This window comes from Lagopus muta, chromosome 7, assembly GCF_023343835.1.
Source record: "Lagopus muta isolate bLagMut1 chromosome 7, bLagMut1 primary, whole genome shotgun sequence".
Lineage (NCBI taxonomy): Eukaryota > Metazoa > Chordata > Aves > Galliformes > Phasianidae > Lagopus > Lagopus muta.
This window is the reverse complement of record NC_064439.1, coordinates 20,681,583-20,701,479: the sequence shown is the minus strand read 5'-3', so window position 1 is coordinate 20,701,479 and position 19,897 is coordinate 20,681,583. Positions and strand designations below refer to the sequence as shown.

Genomic DNA, 19,897 nt, shown 5'->3' with positions numbered 1-19,897 from the left:
GGATTGACTATCATTTATTGAAAAGCAATTCCAAAATAAGAGTGAAGTTATAACAGGCATTTGGATATGATATCATCAGATAAAAAATGTATTAAAAGTAAAAGTATGTCAGGGAATTGATGTTTTACATACTTTTAATTTATTCTACTCCCCTTGCATGAGAACATCTAATTCTATAAGTTGTCTTTCTTTTTCTTGTTTTGAAATCTATATAACACTTCAGTTCACAACTTCCCTGATTGGAAAGGAGAACCATGAGCCCCTCTTGGGGTTGTTGTAGCCTTGAGATGGGAGAACTATGAAGGCCTTGATTTGAATTTATAGTAGTCAGGAGCTGATGCTACTTACATACCTGGAGGCTTAAATACAAAAATCCAAGAATTCTTAATAAATCAGATTTGTTTTACACAGGTTTGTTCCCCATAAAATCATTTCTTAATTATATTTTGACTGAATAGTATTAATATATTGCATTATTATTTTTATGAAATATTGTTGGGTTTTAAATGCACTAAAACTGTCACATCTATTAAGGAAGAAAAAGAAGAAGAAAGGAGAAAAGCCTAAAATGGTCAGCCCGTTAGCACTGGTAAGATTTATGCTATACATATATACGTGTACATATTTCTACATGCGTGCACATTTTAAAGTTTAATGTTTTAAATGCTTAAAATAATGTTAAGAGTACAACATATACGGTCTTGTCTCTACCAAACACTATGATATTACAGAATATTGAATATACTGTGGCAACGAAGCAGTTCTCTGGTGGAAGTGATTATATTAAAGAAATGATCCTATTTACGCATGCTTAGAAGCTTTCTTGTAGGCAGTTATCATGCTAAATTTGTGCTCAATTTGTTTTTATTATTAGTTACGATTACCGTGTTCTTTTGTTTCTTCCAACTAAATGAAAATGGAGTCCTTATGTCTAAGACTACAAATGTCATCCTGTCCTCTAAATTACCTGAGTCACACTCCAGTCATATATATCTCAACTCATTACTCATTGGGCTGTCACAGGAGCTGGCAATAGAGGGTACCATGGCTCACATTACACTTAAAAATTAAAAATCAGACAATAAAAGTTCTTAAAGTTCCAGAAAACTTAAATTTTCTTTATATTTTAAAATAACTTGTTAATGTTTAATCAAAGTAAATCCCAGATGCTCTATTAGTAAACTGAAATATTCTACATTTTGTGGATGTAATGTGTATACAAAGCAAGAATTATATAGAAATTACTATTAATAAAACTATAGCCCAAGGTTTTGGCCAGTGACCCAGTTCTGCTTTGCTGTACCAGTTTGTGCTTGTATAATTGCAATAACAATGTAATTTAAATCAATACAACTAGAATAGTGAAGAATCCATTCAATGGCTTTCTAGATGCTACATAGAGGAGGGTCCTTGGGAGAGGGACTTTTCTCTGCTATCCAGAGGTACCTGGACAGGCTCTGAGACACATGCCCATGCCAACTTCATGAAGTTCAACAAGGCCAAGTGCAGTGTCCTGCATCTGGGTCAGGATAACCTGAAGCACGGATACAGGTTGGGTGGAGAATGGCTTGAGAGCAGCCCTGAGGAGAAGTGTCAGTTGACGAGAGAATTCAAGATGCGCTGGCCATGTGTGCTTGTAGCTCAGAGGCCAACCGTATCCTGGGTTACATTAAGAGAAGTGTGACCAGCAGGTCTAGGGAGGTGATTCTGCCCCTCTACTCTGCTCTCATGAGACCCCACCTGAAGTACTGTCTCCAGTTCTGGAGCTCCCAGCACAAGAAAGATGTGGAGCTGTTGAGCAGGTCCAGAGGAGAGCCATGAAGATGGCGCCTCCCCTATGAGGACAGGCTGAGAAAGCTGGAACTCTACAACCTGGAGAAGAAGGCTCTAAGGAGACTTGGTAGTGACCTTCCAGGAACTGAAAGGGGCCTCTAGGAAAGCTGGGGAGGGGCTTTTCATAAGGGCAGGTAGTGACAGGATGAGAGGAAAAGGCTTTAAACTGGAAAAAGGTAGATTTAGACTAGATATCAGAAAGAAGCTCTTTACAGTGAGAGTGGTGAGACACTGGGGCAGGATGCCCAGTGGGACTGTAGGTGCCTCCTTCCTGGAAGCATTCCAGGTCTGGCTGGATGGGGCCGTGAGCAGCCTGGTCTAGAGGAAGGTGTCCCCACCTGTAGCAGGGAGGTCGGAAGTAGATGATCTTCCAGGTCTCTTCCAACCCAAACCATCATTCTATAAAAGAGCTGTTGAGTTAAATAGCAAGAGGTATTTAGGAATTCAGTCAGCTTTGATAATATGTATGGTACGTTAGGAATAATTTTTTTTAACTCTGTAATAATGAATTTATGATAAAAAATAATTGCTGCCTTAATTATCACAGTGCTGTTAAAATTTTCTATATTCTGAATTTCAAATGACAAAATTCAAGAGAACAAATGGCATTGATTTTATGTGGCCCCTATGCCCTTTGTTGATATCTTGTTATATTGATAAATTTAAATAGTACAGACCTCTGGATTGGAAAGTTCATTATATAGAAGTTCTTTTATTAGAATGATTTATTTCTATACATGTAAGTTGATTTGTAAATTTGTAAAAGTGGATAAAACCAGATATACAATTCATAGCTTTTTCTTGACTTTCATGATATTGTAGTCAAAATGTGTTAACATTCTAATATCTCAATGAAAATGAATTTCTCTTCTTGTTCACAGTTTCGATACTCCACCTGCACAGACAAATTATTAATGATATTTGGCTCTCTCTTGGCAATAGCCCATGGAAGCAGTCTCCCTATAGCAATGATAATTTTTGGTGACATGACTGATAGTTTTGTTACTTCTGGTGACACAAATACTACAGGTAAAAATACATCCTGTGCAGAGAACGATGACTCATATTTAGAAAACAGCTGGGGAAATCGAGCATCTTGACTTGTCATATTGATGTCAGCAACATCAACTTGCTAACATACTATGTTGTAAATTAGTAACTGTTCTATTTGATCCAACAGAAAACATACTATCATAAATGAAAGTACTCATTTTTTTTCTTTTTTCAAGAAAAAAAGAATCATTTGCTCAATAGCCTTCTTTGCTAAATCAGAAGTACAAAATAAAAAAGAGTAGGAGGCATGCACTGAATGATACCAAAGTGAGGGGTGATACTTCCACTTTGGTATCAACTCACTCCTGGATCAAATTTGGTTGTCCTCTGAAATCAAATGTTAGATGTTAAACTTGAGAACAGTCTTGTTGCTTGGAATATTCAATTAAAAAAAAAAAAATATATATATATATTAACCATTTAAATATATTTCTATGGTGATACAGGATAATAACATGTGACTATCTGCTGTCAATTTTTTTAAATCAATTTTTATTTTTATTATTTTTTATTGTGTAATACAGAAATATGGCGTGCTGCCTCTTGTTTTTTAGCATTATACAAATGCCCTCTGTTTGCAGAAAGGAAAAGAAAAATAAGAAGATAATGAATATTGCTGAAAATCATGCGGGGAAATGAATTTGTTTAAACTTGTTCTATCAAAATTATTTACTCTTTTTTCCTTTCTAAGGAAACCATTCTACACAGAATTCCCCTTCAGAGATGCTTGACAAGCTGGAAACAGAGATGACAAAGTAATTAGAAATTGTTGTTTCCTCTTTTGTTGTTGTTGTTGTTGTAGTTTCTTGTACCACTTCAACTTCTTTTCTTCTGATTGAAACTTACTCCTTATCAGATAACGCAAAACATCTGAGATTTCAGGTAGTCTAATGTGGCCTTCAAGGCAATTGCTTTTTCCTGTGAAAAAATCTTAATTTCTGAACTCATATCATGTCTCACTTAAAAGGAATAGGAACCCTCCCTTCATCTTCAGCAAGCTATTATCTAGGAGTCAAAACATATTAAAGAACTGACAGAGAGTGTAAATGTGAGTATAGAGTTCAGTAACTAAATGCTGAGGAGTACCTGTTCTCATGGCCCTAAGAGATGGTCTGTATGAGGGAATTATCTGTTAGCATCCTGCATGTTAGACACGGTACTCCAGGAGTTGCCTCACCAGGGCAGAATAGAGGGGGAGGTCACCTCCTTGTGATGCTGGCCGTGCTCTTTTTCATGCACCCCAGGATACCATTGGCCATCTTGGCCACAGGTGAACACTGCTGGCTCATGGCCAACCTCTTGTCCACCAGGACGCCCAGGTACTTCTCCACAGAGCTCCTTTCCAGTAGGTCAGCCCCTAATCTGTCCTGCTGCATGCAGTTATTCCTCCCTGGGTGTAGGACTCTGCACTTGCCCCTGTATGGCTTTATAACAGCATAGGTATAAATTCCCTTTTCTGGGTTCTGCAAGCTTTCTGAATAGAGCTTTGAATTATGTTCATTAGTTTGAAGAAGAAGCTGTACCCACCTCCTGTGTCTCCGTATGCCTGCCAGCCGGTAAAGTCACAGTAAACACTGTTTACAGGAACAAAGTTCATACACATGTGTATTCAACTGTATGTGCATATTTGGTTGTGGCTTTTACTCAGATAATACTTCACCTGTTTCACAGAAGAAAATGAACAATCAATTTAGAATGCAGTGAGCACATACTTTCTTGTGAGTTTCAGCAGTGAAGTTACAGAATGTCTTTCACTAGTGTGAATGTTGTAAAGATATCAATCCCTTTTCTAACAGTTTATCATGAAACAAAGTCTAAGCATAAAACCATCCTGTGATGTGATATAATATCATAAAGTAATTATCTGAAGTAATTACTGCTGAGTCTTCCTGCAGTATTATAGATGTCATAATTTAGGTAGTTTCTGTGAAGAAGATCAAGGTCAGTATTCAACTAATCAGTCTTCAAATGGGTTAGATATTAACCCATTTTATTAATCAGTTTAGATACAGTTCCTTTCATGATTGTAGTTCCAAAGTCCCTGACTAAAATATATAGTATTTTAGTCACTGGAAATGGACTAAAATTTGAAAAGTTTCAGTTATAAACCCTTGTTCTTCCCTGAGCAGAGCATTCAAACACAGACTTCTGCCACTAGCTCCTGCCGAGTTTCATGCTACAGTTCTAGAGAACCAGTATGGCTGACTTACTACTTGTGAGTGAAATTCCAAAGGTTTCAAAGCTTTTTTTCCCCCCTCATTATTCTCTTTTGTGTGGATGTAGTTTTTTATAAATACATGTAATATACACCATGAATATTTAGCCATAATCTTTGGTCAGCAATAATCTTATGTGCAGGAGTCAGTTCAATTAGATTCAGCTACGTTCATTTGTATTCAATTACACAGCCCTGCCAAAAAGAACTTGTACTGGTGAATGGCAGTTGGACATAAGCCAGCACTGTGCCTTCGCAGCCCAGAAAGCCAACTGCATCAAAAGAAGCACACCCAGCAGGTCAGGGGGGTGATCCTGCCCCTCTACTCTGCGCTGGAATACTGTGTCCTGATTTGGAGTCCTTAGTATAGGAGAGATGTGGACCTGTTGGAGCGTGTCCAGGAGGGCCACAAAAATAAAGCAAGGATGGAACACCTGCACTATGAGGCTTAGAGAACTGGGGCTGGGCAGCCTGGAGAAGACCCCAAGCTCAAGAGTGAGCCTTTCAGTACCTAAAGGGGGGCTGTATGAAAGAAGGGGACAGATTCTTCAGCACAGTCTGCTGTGACAGGGCAAGGAGAGATGGTTTCAAATTAAAAGAGGGGAAATTTAGATTGGATATAAGGGAGAAGATTTTTACAATAAGGGTTATGAGGCACTGGCACAGGTTGCCCAGAGAGGTGGTGGATGCCGCATCCCTGGAGACAATCAAGATCAGGCTGGATGGGGTTCTGAGCATCTGATCTAGCTGTAGGTGTCCCTGTTCACTGCAGAGGAGTTGGACCAGATGGCCTTTAAGGGTCCCTTCCAACTCAAACAATTCTGTGATTTTATGATTCCATGACTTTTCTGGTTTTGTTCTGGTTTATGTACACCAGAAATTGGTTCTGATACCATTTCTGATTCAAATCAGATCTGATTTGATTCTGTTTGAACATCTGAAAACTGTAGATCAAAATCAACTTAAGCTTGACAAATACATTGGTTTAAATGTTCCTTAGTGTTCATATGATACCTTGCTCATGGCAGAGAACTGAATTCACTTAGAAATAAAATATCTGTTTTGATGTTTTTAGTGGCATTTGCTTGAAATAGATGTGTTCTCAAATGGGGAAAAATTTATAGCATGCATGCATATATATATTTTTATAGACAAGCATGTTGTATTACATAAATGCGTGAGAATATAACACACAGGATATAGGAATAGGCCTGTATGTATTAAATAAAAATTGCTATGATATGGAAATGTCAAAAAGGATACTGTGTCTGAAATATGGTTCTAAAATAATCATCTAAGATTCTTTTAGTTTATTTATACTGTGCTGCCAAGAAGAAAAGATAACTCTTATCTAATAGCAGCATGATTTATTTTTTATTATTTATTATTTGTTAATTTATTTATATATTTTTATTTACTTATTGCATCTCTGAAAACCATTATCAATTGCTTCTCATAGAAATCTAGGAAATTTTCAAGAAAAGTATAAACGCATAAATTCTAATTCGGATTTAAACCAGCAGCAGTGATCACCAAGCTAAATGCAGACTAGCAAGGTAATTATTTTTTTCTTCTTGCAGATATGCATACTACTATACTGCAATAGGAGCTGCTGTTCTTGTTGCTGCTTATGTCCATACATCATTCTGGACACTGGCAGCAGGCCGACAAGTTAAAAAAATTAGAGAAAAATTTTTTCATGCAATTATGAAACAGGAGATTGGATGGTTTGATGTAAACGATGCAGGAGAACTTAACACTCGTCTCATAGAGTAAGTATACTATATCTTCTGCAGTGTTGTTTCACCTTAATATGTATGTATGGCTTGTAAGAATTTTCTATTTTTGATTTTTCAAATTTATTTATTTGTGAATCTCATGCAAGTTATCTCATGGTGAGAGCTGCATAGTTTGAGATTAACATCATGAAAAAAGGTACAAAGTTCTGTTCACACTGGGAGCTGAGCAAGGTGATGACTGACACTAGTAGTATGAACAGTTTAATTACTTGACAAGCTCTCTCCTTGCTTACATGAATGGCTTCAGCTGCTCCTCCCAGATATCTCACAGTTTCCAAATAGATCCAGACTTCAGGATTAAAAAAGTGACAGTAACATTCCACTGTGAGCAATTTTCAACCTTCTTGGAGGAAAACAGTCTTACAGAATTACATTCTCACATGAAATAAGAAATTTCCTATGACTACATTACATACTTCTCTATCTTTAAGCAAACTGTTGGTAACTCACTGAACAATAAAGGCTTTTCTCTACACAGGTGCCCATGTAACAAAACTGAAAACTTTTCTGTGGTTTGTACATTTACCTTTGTGTCTAAATGTAATTTGTTTTTCAGTGATGTCAGCAAGATTAATGAAGGAATAGGTGATAAAATTGGATTGCTTATTCAGTCAGAAACGACATTTATATCAGGATTTGTTGTTGGTCTTGTAAGAGGATGGAAATTAACCCTTGTAATACTTGCAGTCAGTCCTGTCCTAGGACTTTCAGCAGCCCTCTGGGCAAAGGTAGGTTGATATATGTTCAATGTTAGGTTCTTATACAGGGTAGATAATTACATGAATCCACATAGGTGTATTCTTACAGTTGGAATGTATTCCTTGGAGCAAATTCAATGGCTTTAGAGAACATCTATGAACATAAGCTGGACTGTGTGTAAGTGCCCTTGGGTAGTTTGAATTTTATACTTCTGATGGATTGGACACACTGGCTTTAATTTGAAGCAGTTTATGTCAATATAGCATATTTTATACAGAGAAGGATGCAACTCAGACAATAAAACACAGATCTCTTACAGTTAAAAATTCGTTCCTTCTGTATGAAGGAATTGCACTTCCTGGATAATACTCAAATAAATTAGGCCAAGCTGTGAGCACTTAAATGAGAGAAGTAACATGGGATTGGAGTGCCTTCAGTTTGTATAGTACTTTCCTTAAATTTCAAAGATGAGGTAAGCTTTATTTTTTCCAAGTGAGTGTGTTAGGGAAGATGTCAGAGTAGAGAGGCATTTGCCACATATGTCTTCTAGCTGAGAGTCTTTGCAGAGTGTGGCCAATTAATGTAAGTCTTGAGCCCTCTGGCTAAGGTAGCCAATGATGAGAATGGGCTGAGGAGATCTGCCTGAGAAGAGACCCACCAGCTCACTATAAGCAGTCATCTACTCTCTTGCACAGGGTGAAAGCAGACTGTAAAATCTGACTGAATTCATAATGTAATTAAGACTGTCTATATTGAATACTCCTGCACTTGTACATAATGTAATCAAAAGGCTTCACAGTGGTTTTTGTCAGTTAAGTGCTTGAGATCATTCTGCTTTTCTTAAGTCAGAATATTTGATCCTGTATTAGATTCTCACTGCATTCACCGATAGAGAGCAAGCTGCATATGCAAAAGCAGGAGCTGTTGCAGAGGAAGTTCTGAGTGCAATCCGTACTGTAGTAGCTTTTGGAGGGCAAGAAAAAGAAATTAAAAGGTAAGAGCAAAGCTTACTTTCATCAGCTATTGTGAACTATTCATTTCAGATAGTTTCAAATTTTTGAGCATCTTCACTGCTGAAAGTCTGCCCAAATAAGTAAACACTGCACTTCCTGCACTTGTGGGCACTGGGGCTGGAAATTGTCCGTTACTGACTTCTATGTGTTGAATGACACTGACAAATGAAGAAACTGACAAATTAAGTTGGGGTATTTTCTCTACTCTGGAAACTGCATAACCTACTTCAAACAGTAAGTGACAGCTTTAAACGAAAAAGTCCTGCTGTGAGAAACAATGATGGTGTCTTTGGTAATCTGGTCATACCGTAGGGGTCTTTTAAACAATATTTCTGTTTCCACTGTACTGCAGAAAAATACTGTTTTGATGTGTCTTAACCTTTTATTAAGCTAACAACAAGAATCTCAAAACCTGTCACGAATGGTTCGCAGAGTTCACTCAACCTGGGGTTATTTAAGGTACTCACATGTTCTTTATGAGTGCAAAATCCTTTTTTTTTTTTTTTTTTTTTGTTGGTCTGCCAGATCTACTGATGTTGGCATTTTTTTTAATTACCTTAAGTTATCTCTATGCCTGTCTATCTACCAGACTTGCCTTTGTGCCTCCTTAGGGTATTATATTATACACTGCATACATTATAATACCTACAATAATTCATCTGCAGTTTTGGGTGCTGTGTACCATGTCTGAGTTATTTCAAGCTTCTGGTTTGTTTTTTTTTTTCAGATACCATAAAAATTTAGAAGATGCTAAACGCATTGGAATAAGAAAGGCTATTACATCTAATATTTCTATTGGTGCTGCTTTCTTACTGATATATGCATCATATGCATTGGCCTTCTGGTATGGAACTACCTTGGTCTTAACTGATGATTACACTATTGGCAAGGTTCTTACAGTAAGTATTTATCAGTAACTTTTCAATTATATTCAGAAATTTTACACTGAAGTGTACTTTGGGAACTTAATTGAGTATATTCAGAATGATGTTTCAAATTGGAAAAATAGTTTCCTTTCTTCTTAACAAAGAAGATTGTCATAAATATGTCTACATGTTTTTTTGATAGTATTTCAAAATCTACATCAAACCAAGTTAAATATATATTATTTTCATTTGTTACATCTTCTCTGACTTCCATAAGCTCACGCTGATACAGAAACAGCTCAATCAGAAACTGAAGTATGGTACCCTTCCTAGTTGCTGTTTTCAGATTTATGGGACTGAATGTGTTTTCAGGATGCAGAAAGAAAAGATTTTTTTTGAGGTGTGGTGTGATTAAATAGATCTGTCTGTTGATACTAATATTTTGCTCCATAAGCCTCTGGAATCTCTTTTCAATATTCATAAAATGCAAGGGTAATATAAGACTAGGAAATATGTCACCATGTTACAACCAAAAGAAGAAAAGCATAACTTCATCATTACTTCAGTTCATCTCTTGAGGAGGCAACCGTTCTATTTTTGTGTGAGCTATCCAAAGAAATGCGGCAAAAAATACAATTTCTTCAACCATGAGGAAGCCCAGCCAGGACATCTCTTAAAAGCTACCTGCTTTATTGTTTATTTGTTAGTTTGTTTTGCTTATGAATCACTCTGATTTGCAAAAAAAAACAACCCTGATATCTGATAAGAGATATTGACTCTTTGGAATCTTTGCCAAGCAAGGCCAATTTTTTATAAAGGCAGGCTGGCATACAAAACATTTCAATCATGCTCAGACAATTACTCATGTTGTTTTTTGTAAGTTCACGTAGTAAACAGTAGAGCTTCGTTGGAGTCTTTGCCAAAGGATATTTGAATGCTAGTTTACACGTGTTCAAGGAATGGCTGGACAAAATATACGCAGTAAAATTCATTGAAGATATTAAATATAGAAAAACAAACTGCCTTAGGAAATCCTCTGATCCAAATACAGTTAGAGTCTATCAGAATAGCAGGGAGAAGTAGAACAGCATCCTGCTCTGTTCTTGCATGCCTTATTTTAGGTATCATATCTGTGAACGGCCACTGTTGGGGAGAAATGACCGATGTGATGGATCTCTGGTTTAACATGCTAACATGGGCATTGATATGACCTCTCTTTGAGGTGTGTCTTTTGGAACCAGCTAAAAGCTAGTATGTTTCTCCAAGCAGATAGTATACTTTTAGTAAATCTGTTCTGTTCATTTGTTTGCTTTGTTTTCTTTTTCTTGGTTGCTTGCATTCTCTCTCTGTAATTCCAACAGGATGAACGTTTATTTGTTTGTGGTGGGAAAGGAGAAATAAACTCTGTCACTGTGAAAGCAGAAGGTGCTTTGCAGATCAGTTTTGATCTGCTATATTCATCTTGAAGCGGAAATATACTGTTAGGTGTTTGGGACATCTTTTGCCAAAGAATGTGTTAGTACAATAAATACTGAAACATCAAGAGAACTTTTTTTTTTTTTTGGCATAAATTTTGAAAGATTTATTCTCAGTCATCAGTTTGTTTGCAATATTCACATTGGGCAGAATCGTAGTTTTCATCTGACTCTTAAAAAGGCCTTTTCTTAATGTTGTTCTCTATTTAAGAGAGAGCCTTTCATTTTTTCTTTAATTGTCAATTACTTGAACTGACCCAAAGTTATCTAATATAAACAAATGGAATTCCCTGCTTAAATAAGTCTTGCTATATGTCACCATGAATATTTCTTTCAGGTCTTTTTCTCTGTACTGATTGGAGCTTTCAGTATTGGACAAACTGCTCCAAGCATAGAGGCATTTGCTAATGCAAGAGGAGCAGCCTATGCAATCTTTAACATCATTGACAATGTGAGTATCCCACCATTGTTCTGAGACCTTTTTAAAGACTTCTCAGAGACCATTCCTTTAAAAGTGCATATGACCATAAGTTTGAAGGACAGTAGTGGCACCAACAACAGCATGATTGTCTGCAAATCTATGAAACTACTTGCTAACCTGGATATGTGCTTTCAGAGTCTGAAATCCGGAATGCTATGATTTTATAAGCTAATGAAGTTATGTAAATGCAATCACAGGTTTTGAATTGTTCTGAAGACATACTTTGAGTTGTAGACCTACCCCTTGATAATAGTGAAAACAGTAGAAATTAAGAACTTTGTTGAATGATTTCTACTTAATAGTCAGTGGATCAATTCTTTCCCACAAAGATGATTTCAGCAGAAAGAGCAAAGCTCTCAATGAACAGAGTATGAGCAGCTCATCCGAGGTGATCTGTTCAGGTTAATCAGACAGTGGAATGAGTCTCAAAGTACAGCTGGCAATGGATATACTCTTAAAGATGATGTATTAAATTCACATGAAGTTTTAAAAGGAAAAATTATAAAAATTATTTTTTCATTAACAACTCAGCAAGGTAGTAATGAGGCAGTCAACAATGCAATTTACATGCTTCACAAGTCTCCTCTAAATCAGTTTAAAATTCTATTTAATATCTCTACAGAACAATGATACATTGTATGGCGTTCCTATGAACAAAAAAAGTCATTAGGAAATAAGCTTTTCCTCTGCTTGATTTATTTCTCACAGGAACCTCAAATTGACAGTTATTCAAATGCAGGACACAAACCAGACTACGTTAAAGGGAACTTGGAATTCCAAAATGTTTTCTTCAATTACCCATCCAGACCAGATGTTGAGGTACTGTAAATGCAACTTGAAATGTAGATAATAAGCTAAGAAATAAAAAATGAAATAAATAAAATTTTCTTGAAAATGTAACAATTCCAGGTTGATTTTCTAAATCATTTAAAAATATTGTCATCATAATGAATTAACCTAGAATTTTTTGCATCTTAGCAAGTGCTGTCATAACTCAGAGACTTAGAATGAACTCTGAAAATACTTTAATAATGAGTGTATTTGCACTACGTAACTGTTTCCTTCCCTACCTCAAAGGAAAATCACTGATCTAGGGAATGGAATCTTTCTTACTTTGGTAGGCTAAAACAAAAATAAAAAGACTTTAGCTTTTCCTTCTATCAAGAAAATGAATTAAGTGCTTGATTGTTCTTCATATAGAAATATAAGTGAACAGACATCTGTTGATCTCATTTCTAAGTTTATACTGCATACTGCATAGTACACTAGTATACACAGCATACTGCAAGTATGATATGAACAGAGAAATTTCTCCCCTCTGGTGTCAGACAAAATTATAGAGAGTAAAGGCTACAGCAAGCTATTAAAAAGTGCCATATAAATTAATTATTGTAAAGAAGAAAAGGGACTTCAGATAACTCCGAGGAGTTCATTACTGCTTAAGTTTAAGCTACATGAGGTAAAGTTAATTCTTCTTTGCAACAGGATTAAGTACAGCAAAATAACTGTCAGGCATGAAGACTGCAAGATACTTCGTACCTCATTAGACAGATTTTTCAACCATCCTTACTACCTCTTCTATGTTTTTTCTTAGAAACAACCTAAATTGATTTTATTTTAATATAGGAAAAAAGATCATATCAATCATAAACTGAAATCAGTTGTAATACAAACATTTTAGAGCAGCTTCTTTTGCTACATTACATTTTGCTTTACCTACATTAGGTTTGTTTGAGTTCTAAGTAAGGTCTGTAGGCTAAATCTTTTATAGCATTATGGCCAGAAGGTTAAATACAACAGTTTCATGCATTTTTAACCATTATTACTTATGAAGGACCTCTTCTTTTGATCTAGAATGATTATAGCAAAGTAAGACATACTAGAAGTTATATATCTGTTTTCTTGTCCTCAAAGAATGAGGTATATTTCACTTGAGAACATAGATATTGGTACCAACGGAGAAGAGGCAGTGGTAGTGTTTGGGATAGAAAATTAGTAAGAGATGCTGACGAGGACACCGGGCTGCAGCATACTGGGGAGTATTGGAATGTGTCAGTGCGTGTTTGTACATTCTGAATGGAAAAATGCACTTAGCCCTAATGTGGATGCTATCTGTCAGATTTGAATAGTTCATTGCAGATTAGTCCTTCCATAAAACTAGCAAAAAATACTCTTTTCTCCATTTCAACAAGTATTTCCAACCACAGAAGTCATATAAAGTAGTGAAAGCTGTGCTGACTCTTTACAGCTGTTGTCTGAATAAAGTAAAAGTAGAAGTTAAAACAATATATTATTTTATTTTTCATTGTTAGATATTCACACAATTCAGGTAAGCAGGTCAATATTCTATCTTCCATGCCTGTGAAATGAATAATTTATGGTACACAAAAGTTATACATTATGCAACAAAATTTTACAATTGTAGAGAAGCCCTTCCAGAAATTACAATCCACAGGGGAAAAACTAAAAATACTTCAGATTTAGAAATGAACAATATGGGTGTATTCTGTTAGTTTTAAGCTCTTTTGCTGAGCAGTGGTACCATACCTATAGGTTACATGGTGCACTGAATGAAAAGTTGAAGCAACATAATATGGGAATATTGTTTCATATTGCTATATTCTAGATACAGCGAGTAATCACATTATTATTATTCTGTCATATAAATTGGTTCATTATATGGTTGACTGTGAAGTGTGTTGTACAATGTATTTATATGGAATCAGATGTGTTGTAATCATGAAGAAAATTTAGCACAACTCATCAGTGGTACAAAATTTAAACTCACTTGATTTTAAATGTTATATTGTACTATACACTTCTGAAAATATGAAGGATGTTTCACTGGAGTCTTTAAAGTTTCTGCAAGTTTACTCTGATGTTTTGCTTCTGGCAACCTTTCTTACATGCACAGATACTGAAAGGCTTGAATCTCAAGATTAATTGTGGCCAGACAGTAGCCCTGGTTGGTGGCAGCGGCTGTGGAAAAAGTACAACTGTTCAGCTCATCCAGAGATTTTACGACCCCAAGGAAGGCACGGTAAGACTCTTCAAGTGAGCAGACTGCTCTGTGTTCTAACGGCACAGCTGTAAGAAGTCAGCTTCTGGTCTCACTGCCCTTGTTCAAATGACATGGCCCAGTCTCCCCTAAAAAAGGCAGGCTTTGGGCTGGGGAGAGAGTTCTTGACAACAGCACTTAGTAAATGGTGTTTGTCTGCTTCCCCTGCTGTAGATTACCATCGACGGGCAGGATCTGAAGAGCCTGAATGTAAGATATCTGCGGGAGATTATTGGTGTGGTGAACCAGGAGCCCGTGCTGTTTGCTACAACTATTGCAGAGAATATTCGTTATGGCCGCGAGGATGTCACCATGGAAGAAATTGAAAAAGCTGCCAAGGAAGCTAATGCTTATGATTTCATCATGAAGCTCCCCAAGGTAAGCAGGCCAGCTGTCCTGCTGAAACAATTGCTTTTCAACCTACTCACTTAGCAAAGCGTTTCTCAGAAGGGCGTCTCCTGAACAGAGGAACCTCTTCCCGGAGCTGTGAATATGCAGAGCTGTGCAGAGCTTCCTCACCACTTTTGAGATTAATGTAAACTTTAAATTATTAAATGATGGCTGGATGAGCATGTAGGAAAGGGAGAGAGTTCTAGGGACACAAACAGGAAGGCATATTTAAGCAGATGCTTAACATGCAGTGTTTTAGAGGAAGAGAAGATGCTGCTGGGGCTACTAACGCTGAGGTGCCTTTTCTGCACACTGCCTTTCCTTGGTGAAGGGACCGTGCTGCTGAGTGTTGGTGGAAATGTGTGTGCTTGTCTTGCAGAAGTTTGACACTGTGGTTGGAGAAAGAGGGGCACAGATGAGTGGAGGGCAGAAGCAGCGAATAGCCATTGCCCGTGCTCTGGTTCGCAATCCTAAAATTCTTCTGCTTGATGAGGCAACATCAGCTTTGGATAATGAGAGTGAATCCGTTGTGCAGGCAGCGCTGGATAAGGTCGGTATTGCTTTTTTATTTGAAGAGCTGCAAGAAGTTGCAATTCCTAAAAACTTTAAAATAAACCTGAACTTACAAATATTCACTGCTCGTTCAAAGAATTGGAAGCACTTTGTATGTGCCCATGGAATTAAGTTAATGATGTTAAGAGCCAGACTGAACTTCACCAGGCTTTCCCAAACAAACTTTTGGAAATTGGAAGCTGGAAATGCTCAATGCAGACTACTATTCCCAAGCAGGAATCCACATGGGCTATGTTCTTATTAACAGCAGAGTAATTGGTTGGTTGGGTTTTCAAGAGTAGAAATAAAGCAGGTAAGTAGGAGACTAAGACGTACTTTTCTTCAGATTTTTATTGAAAGAATCGCATGGAGACCTTTAAAATGCAAAAGGTAAACAATGATTTCGCAAATATTCTCTGTATAGATAATTTTTTTGGTTTCTACATGTATTACAGAGAGGAATCTTCTTTCAAGTGAGGAGTTGGAATTATATTTTCTGCATTATAAATCTTACATTAAAAAAAATCTCAGTGTAAATAACATCCCCTGCCATCATCTGTCCTATCGATATGCATGTAATTGTCAGTGACCTGCTTAATTTGTTTTGAAGCCTGACAGAGTGAATAAAAGCTACCAGCATGTTGTAACATTGGTAGCAGTGACCCATTAGTAAACACTCCAAGGAAATATTTCCTTCTGTTAATGTGAATACCTCTAGATTCTCATTCTGTTCTCATGGTAAGCCATCTCATTAAGAGATAGCTGATCCCTAATGTGACACAAGAGTCTCTACATTTATTCTGGGGCCAGACTACCGAATGTTGTTCTAATTTTATCCAGACAGATTCTATTTCAGCTGCCTGTACTGTAATGCTTTCTGCTGGTGCCATTTGGAATAATAGTGCTGGGCAGAGAAAGACAATTTCTGGAAAAATACTGATGGAAATACAGTTAACAGCATTACAGTAAAAGTTAGTTACTTAGCTTTTATTGGTCAGATTACCTTATAAAAATGGCTCCTTCTAAGCCCTTGCAGAAGACCTGGGGTTGTAAGATACTTCTTAAAATCTGTTTTATCAAACTTTTAAAACTTACATTTTTTCTCTGTATTATTTTAATAGTTCCATTAGGTCTTACTCAACCATAATGTGAAGATCAACTCTTTTGAACATACTTGGAAATATTTATTTTAACTATTATTATATCTAGGCAAGAGAAGGACGGACCACAGTTGTAGTAGCTCACCGTCTGTCAACTGTTCGAAACGCAGATCTTATCGCTGTGTTTGACGGTGGAGTTATTAGAGAACAAGGAAATCATTCTCAACTAATTGAAAACAAGGGAATCTACTACAAACTTGTGAACATGCAGGTACATTTTTCCCTGCTTTGCCTTTTATTTTTATGTGTTCTGTGCCCATAATTATTATGTGCTCTCAGAAGTATTCTGTAGGAATTCTGCAGTCTGCTTTTTCAAGAGCAAAAATATTTCAGAGATTAAACAACTACATTTCACACCAGAGGTATTTAAACCCAGGATATTACATTTTTAAAACCTTTCAGGGATTGAAACTTACAAGGTTATTTAATATTCAGCTATTAAAAAGCTAATATCAATAGCCTATGATAAAAAGTAAAATATGGTACTGGATTACTGGAGGGATAAGACATGCATATTTAAAGTGTTTGATTATAACCCTTTATGCTGAAGTTCTTTTTAACAAAATAAACAAACAGGAATAAAAGGAAAACAATCCAGCTGTGATGAGCGCAAAAATGGGTGCACTTACAATGTTACATAGCCAGAAACAAAGAGATTGGAAATTAAAAATCAAACATAAATATCAAAAATGTATTAAGAAGTGAAGAAAAAGTCTTTTATTACATCCCAATGTCATCTTATAATTAGATTGTTAGCCTTCTGTGACATGGTATCTTAATACATAACCATCACACCCACTGAAGAAACTGAAATAAATATCTCACTTTGTCAGACTAAAAAGGTTAAACAATGCCAATTAAAACATTTCTTCATAAAATATCTAGGAGAAGGCATTTAGTCATCTTAGATTCAAAGTAATTTTGTATTCAGGTCCATGTGATAATGAGAAAAAGGTAGGAAATTTAGAATGGACTAAAAATAAAATAATTTCTATAACTTGGAATACTTTAGAAAAATATGGAACAAAAGAAAAAAATTAGTTTTTGTTAATAGCACAAGAACCAATAAGAATACATAGATACTTACTCCTTCTGCCAAAGACACTTCATAAAATACCACCAAAACTTTTTCAGTTTATTCAGATTTCTCATTCAGAGTCTCTTGTTGACTTGTTTCTTGTTGGACTTCTCTGTTTAAGTTAAAATCAAGAATTGTTCACAGTGTTCTGTAGTGACAGGTAGGCAATTTTCTCACTTCATGGATGAACAGCATGTCCCTAAATCCCAAGATAAATGCAAATGGTTCATAGAATTCAAAACATTGTTAAGATTTCATACTTCCACTTCTCTTACCTCCACTTACTGTAAATATTTTCTTGAGAGGTTGTGTACTCATCAATGAGTCTAGCTCTGAATTTGGAGATCTACTCAAATATAATACAATATTTCATATCTGCTTATAACATTATGCATTACTGTGCCCTTATCTCTTTCCTTGAAATAGTGACTTCAATTAATTTTATTTTCTCATAATTTTGAAAGTTAAAAACTCTACATGCATTATTAATCTTAGCATTATATTCTTTCCTGTTTTAGGCAATTGAGACTGAAGATCCATCGTCAGAAAAAGATGAGAATACAGTCAGCATCAAAAGAAATGGATCTCCGTCAAGTCTGGATGAATCCTTTAAGAAAGGACTGAGAAGAGGATCAACTCGGAGAAGCATGAAAAAGCCAAATGATACTGATGGGAAAGATGGTTCACCTGTAAGTGTCTTTGCAGAACTGCTAGTGAATTCCTTCCAACAGTGTATTACAACTTAATTCTTACTTCTGCCCTAGAAAGGTGCAAAAAGAAGCTAGCATTTGATAGCCTCTAGTGAAACAAAATAGAAATATTCTAAATTATTCTAATTCTAAATAGGCTTTAAGTAGTAATATTCCAAACCAGTTTTGTTATCTTCACCATTAACGATTTGCTATAAAACAAATAGATATATTTGTACAGCATACAGACTTTGTCAGTATGAGTTAAAAATTCATTTTTAGGTTAGAAACAATACTTTTGGGCCAGCAAGTCTTTCAGCAAGTCTGGAATATCAGATGATTATCAGATGAACATCCGCAAATACTTTGCCATCTGTTATAAATGTTCAGTGGAGAACTACTTGAATTACTGTGTTTATGGATTACACATTGTGAGCAATGCATTCAGCTGCCACTAAACCACTGATACCAATTGATCAATGAATATGAAATAATTAACCTGAAATATTATAAAAGAAATCACAGATATATTCTAACAGCTCTTTCTTTCTTGTACTAACATCATAAAAATAAAAATACAATCAGTTAATTATTTATGTATTAAAAAGTTTACACATTGACTTCCCCTTAATTGATCATGGGAGTAGGAATTTGAATGCTAATTCCTATTTTTTCTCCATATTTCTCCAAATGCATACATATATTTTCTACCAAATTTCTCATTCTTTAAGGCTGAAGAATTACCTCCAGTTTCATTTCTGAAAGTTATGAAGTTGAACAAAAAAGAATGGCCGTACATTGTAGCTGGAACACTGTGTTCACTTGTCAATGGAGCTTTACAACCTGCATTTGCAGTCATATTTTCAGAAATTGTAGGGGTAAGTTTAAATAAAATACGTAAAAATCTATGCAGCTCATAAGATTTATTTTCAATAAGGTCTTAATCACAGGATTATGAAACTGAGGAGTGGATGAAGCACTGTTACAGAAAACTTAACGACTATATGAAATTTACAAAATACTAAAAATCTTTTTATAATCTGCAATTTTCTTCTTCTATCCGCAAGCAAATGCAGCATTTACTCAAGTTTTCTGTTAATGCAAATGACTGACAAAAATAGTTATTTAGAAGCATGGGAGTATTTTAGATGATTTCTTGTTTTAACAGATGGTGTTTTAAATATTATTTTATTTTCTAGATTTTTTCAGAAAAAGATAAAAGTGTTTTGAGAGAAAAGAGCAACTTGTATTCACTGCTGTTTTTAGCAATTGGGATTGTTTCGTTTTTTACTTTCTTTGTTCAGGTATGTATTATTGTTATAGATTCATTATAATTTTTCTGACCTCATTGTAGTTATCTTATAATAAAAATTATTACAACTTTTAGATTTATCATTATATGTTGTGTCATGATTTCTGAATATATGTGTGTAGCTTTATCCATTTAATGAGCATACATAGGTTAAAAGGCAAAGTGTTAGAAGAGCAGCACTAACTTTTTTTTGTAAAAACTTCATTTTATTTGTGGAACCATCT

At 35.7% G+C, this 19,897-nt stretch overlaps 1 protein-coding gene across 8 annotated transcripts in view; it reads left to right on the top strand.

Moving 5' to 3' along the window:
- The window catches only part of ABCB1 (ATP binding cassette subfamily B member 1), a 96,859-nt gene that overhangs the window by 15,257 nt on the left and 61,705 nt on the right, over positions 1-19,897 (top strand). For all 8 annotated transcript variants that reach the window (XM_048951105.1, XM_048951106.1, XM_048951104.1 and 5 more), the window contains 16 exons: positions 535-589; positions 2,715-2,862; positions 3,578-3,641; positions 6,682-6,873; positions 7,457-7,628; positions 8,469-8,593; positions 9,340-9,511; positions 11,291-11,404; positions 12,143-12,253; positions 14,349-14,474; positions 14,667-14,870; positions 15,262-15,432; positions 16,644-16,805; positions 18,191-18,361; positions 19,093-19,239; positions 19,561-19,665. In XM_048951105.1, coding sequence (XP_048807062.1) covers positions 535-589; positions 2,715-2,862; positions 3,578-3,641; positions 6,682-6,873; positions 7,457-7,628; positions 8,469-8,593; positions 9,340-9,511; positions 11,291-11,404; positions 12,143-12,253; positions 14,349-14,474; positions 14,667-14,870; positions 15,262-15,432; positions 16,644-16,805; positions 18,191-18,361; positions 19,093-19,239; positions 19,561-19,665 — 2,239 coding nt within the window. The remainder of the gene's footprint in view (positions 1-534; positions 590-2,714; positions 2,863-3,577; positions 3,642-6,681; positions 6,874-7,456; positions 7,629-8,468; positions 8,594-9,339; positions 9,512-11,290; positions 11,405-12,142; positions 12,254-14,348; positions 14,475-14,666; positions 14,871-15,261; positions 15,433-16,643; positions 16,806-18,190; positions 18,362-19,092; positions 19,240-19,560; positions 19,666-19,897) is intronic.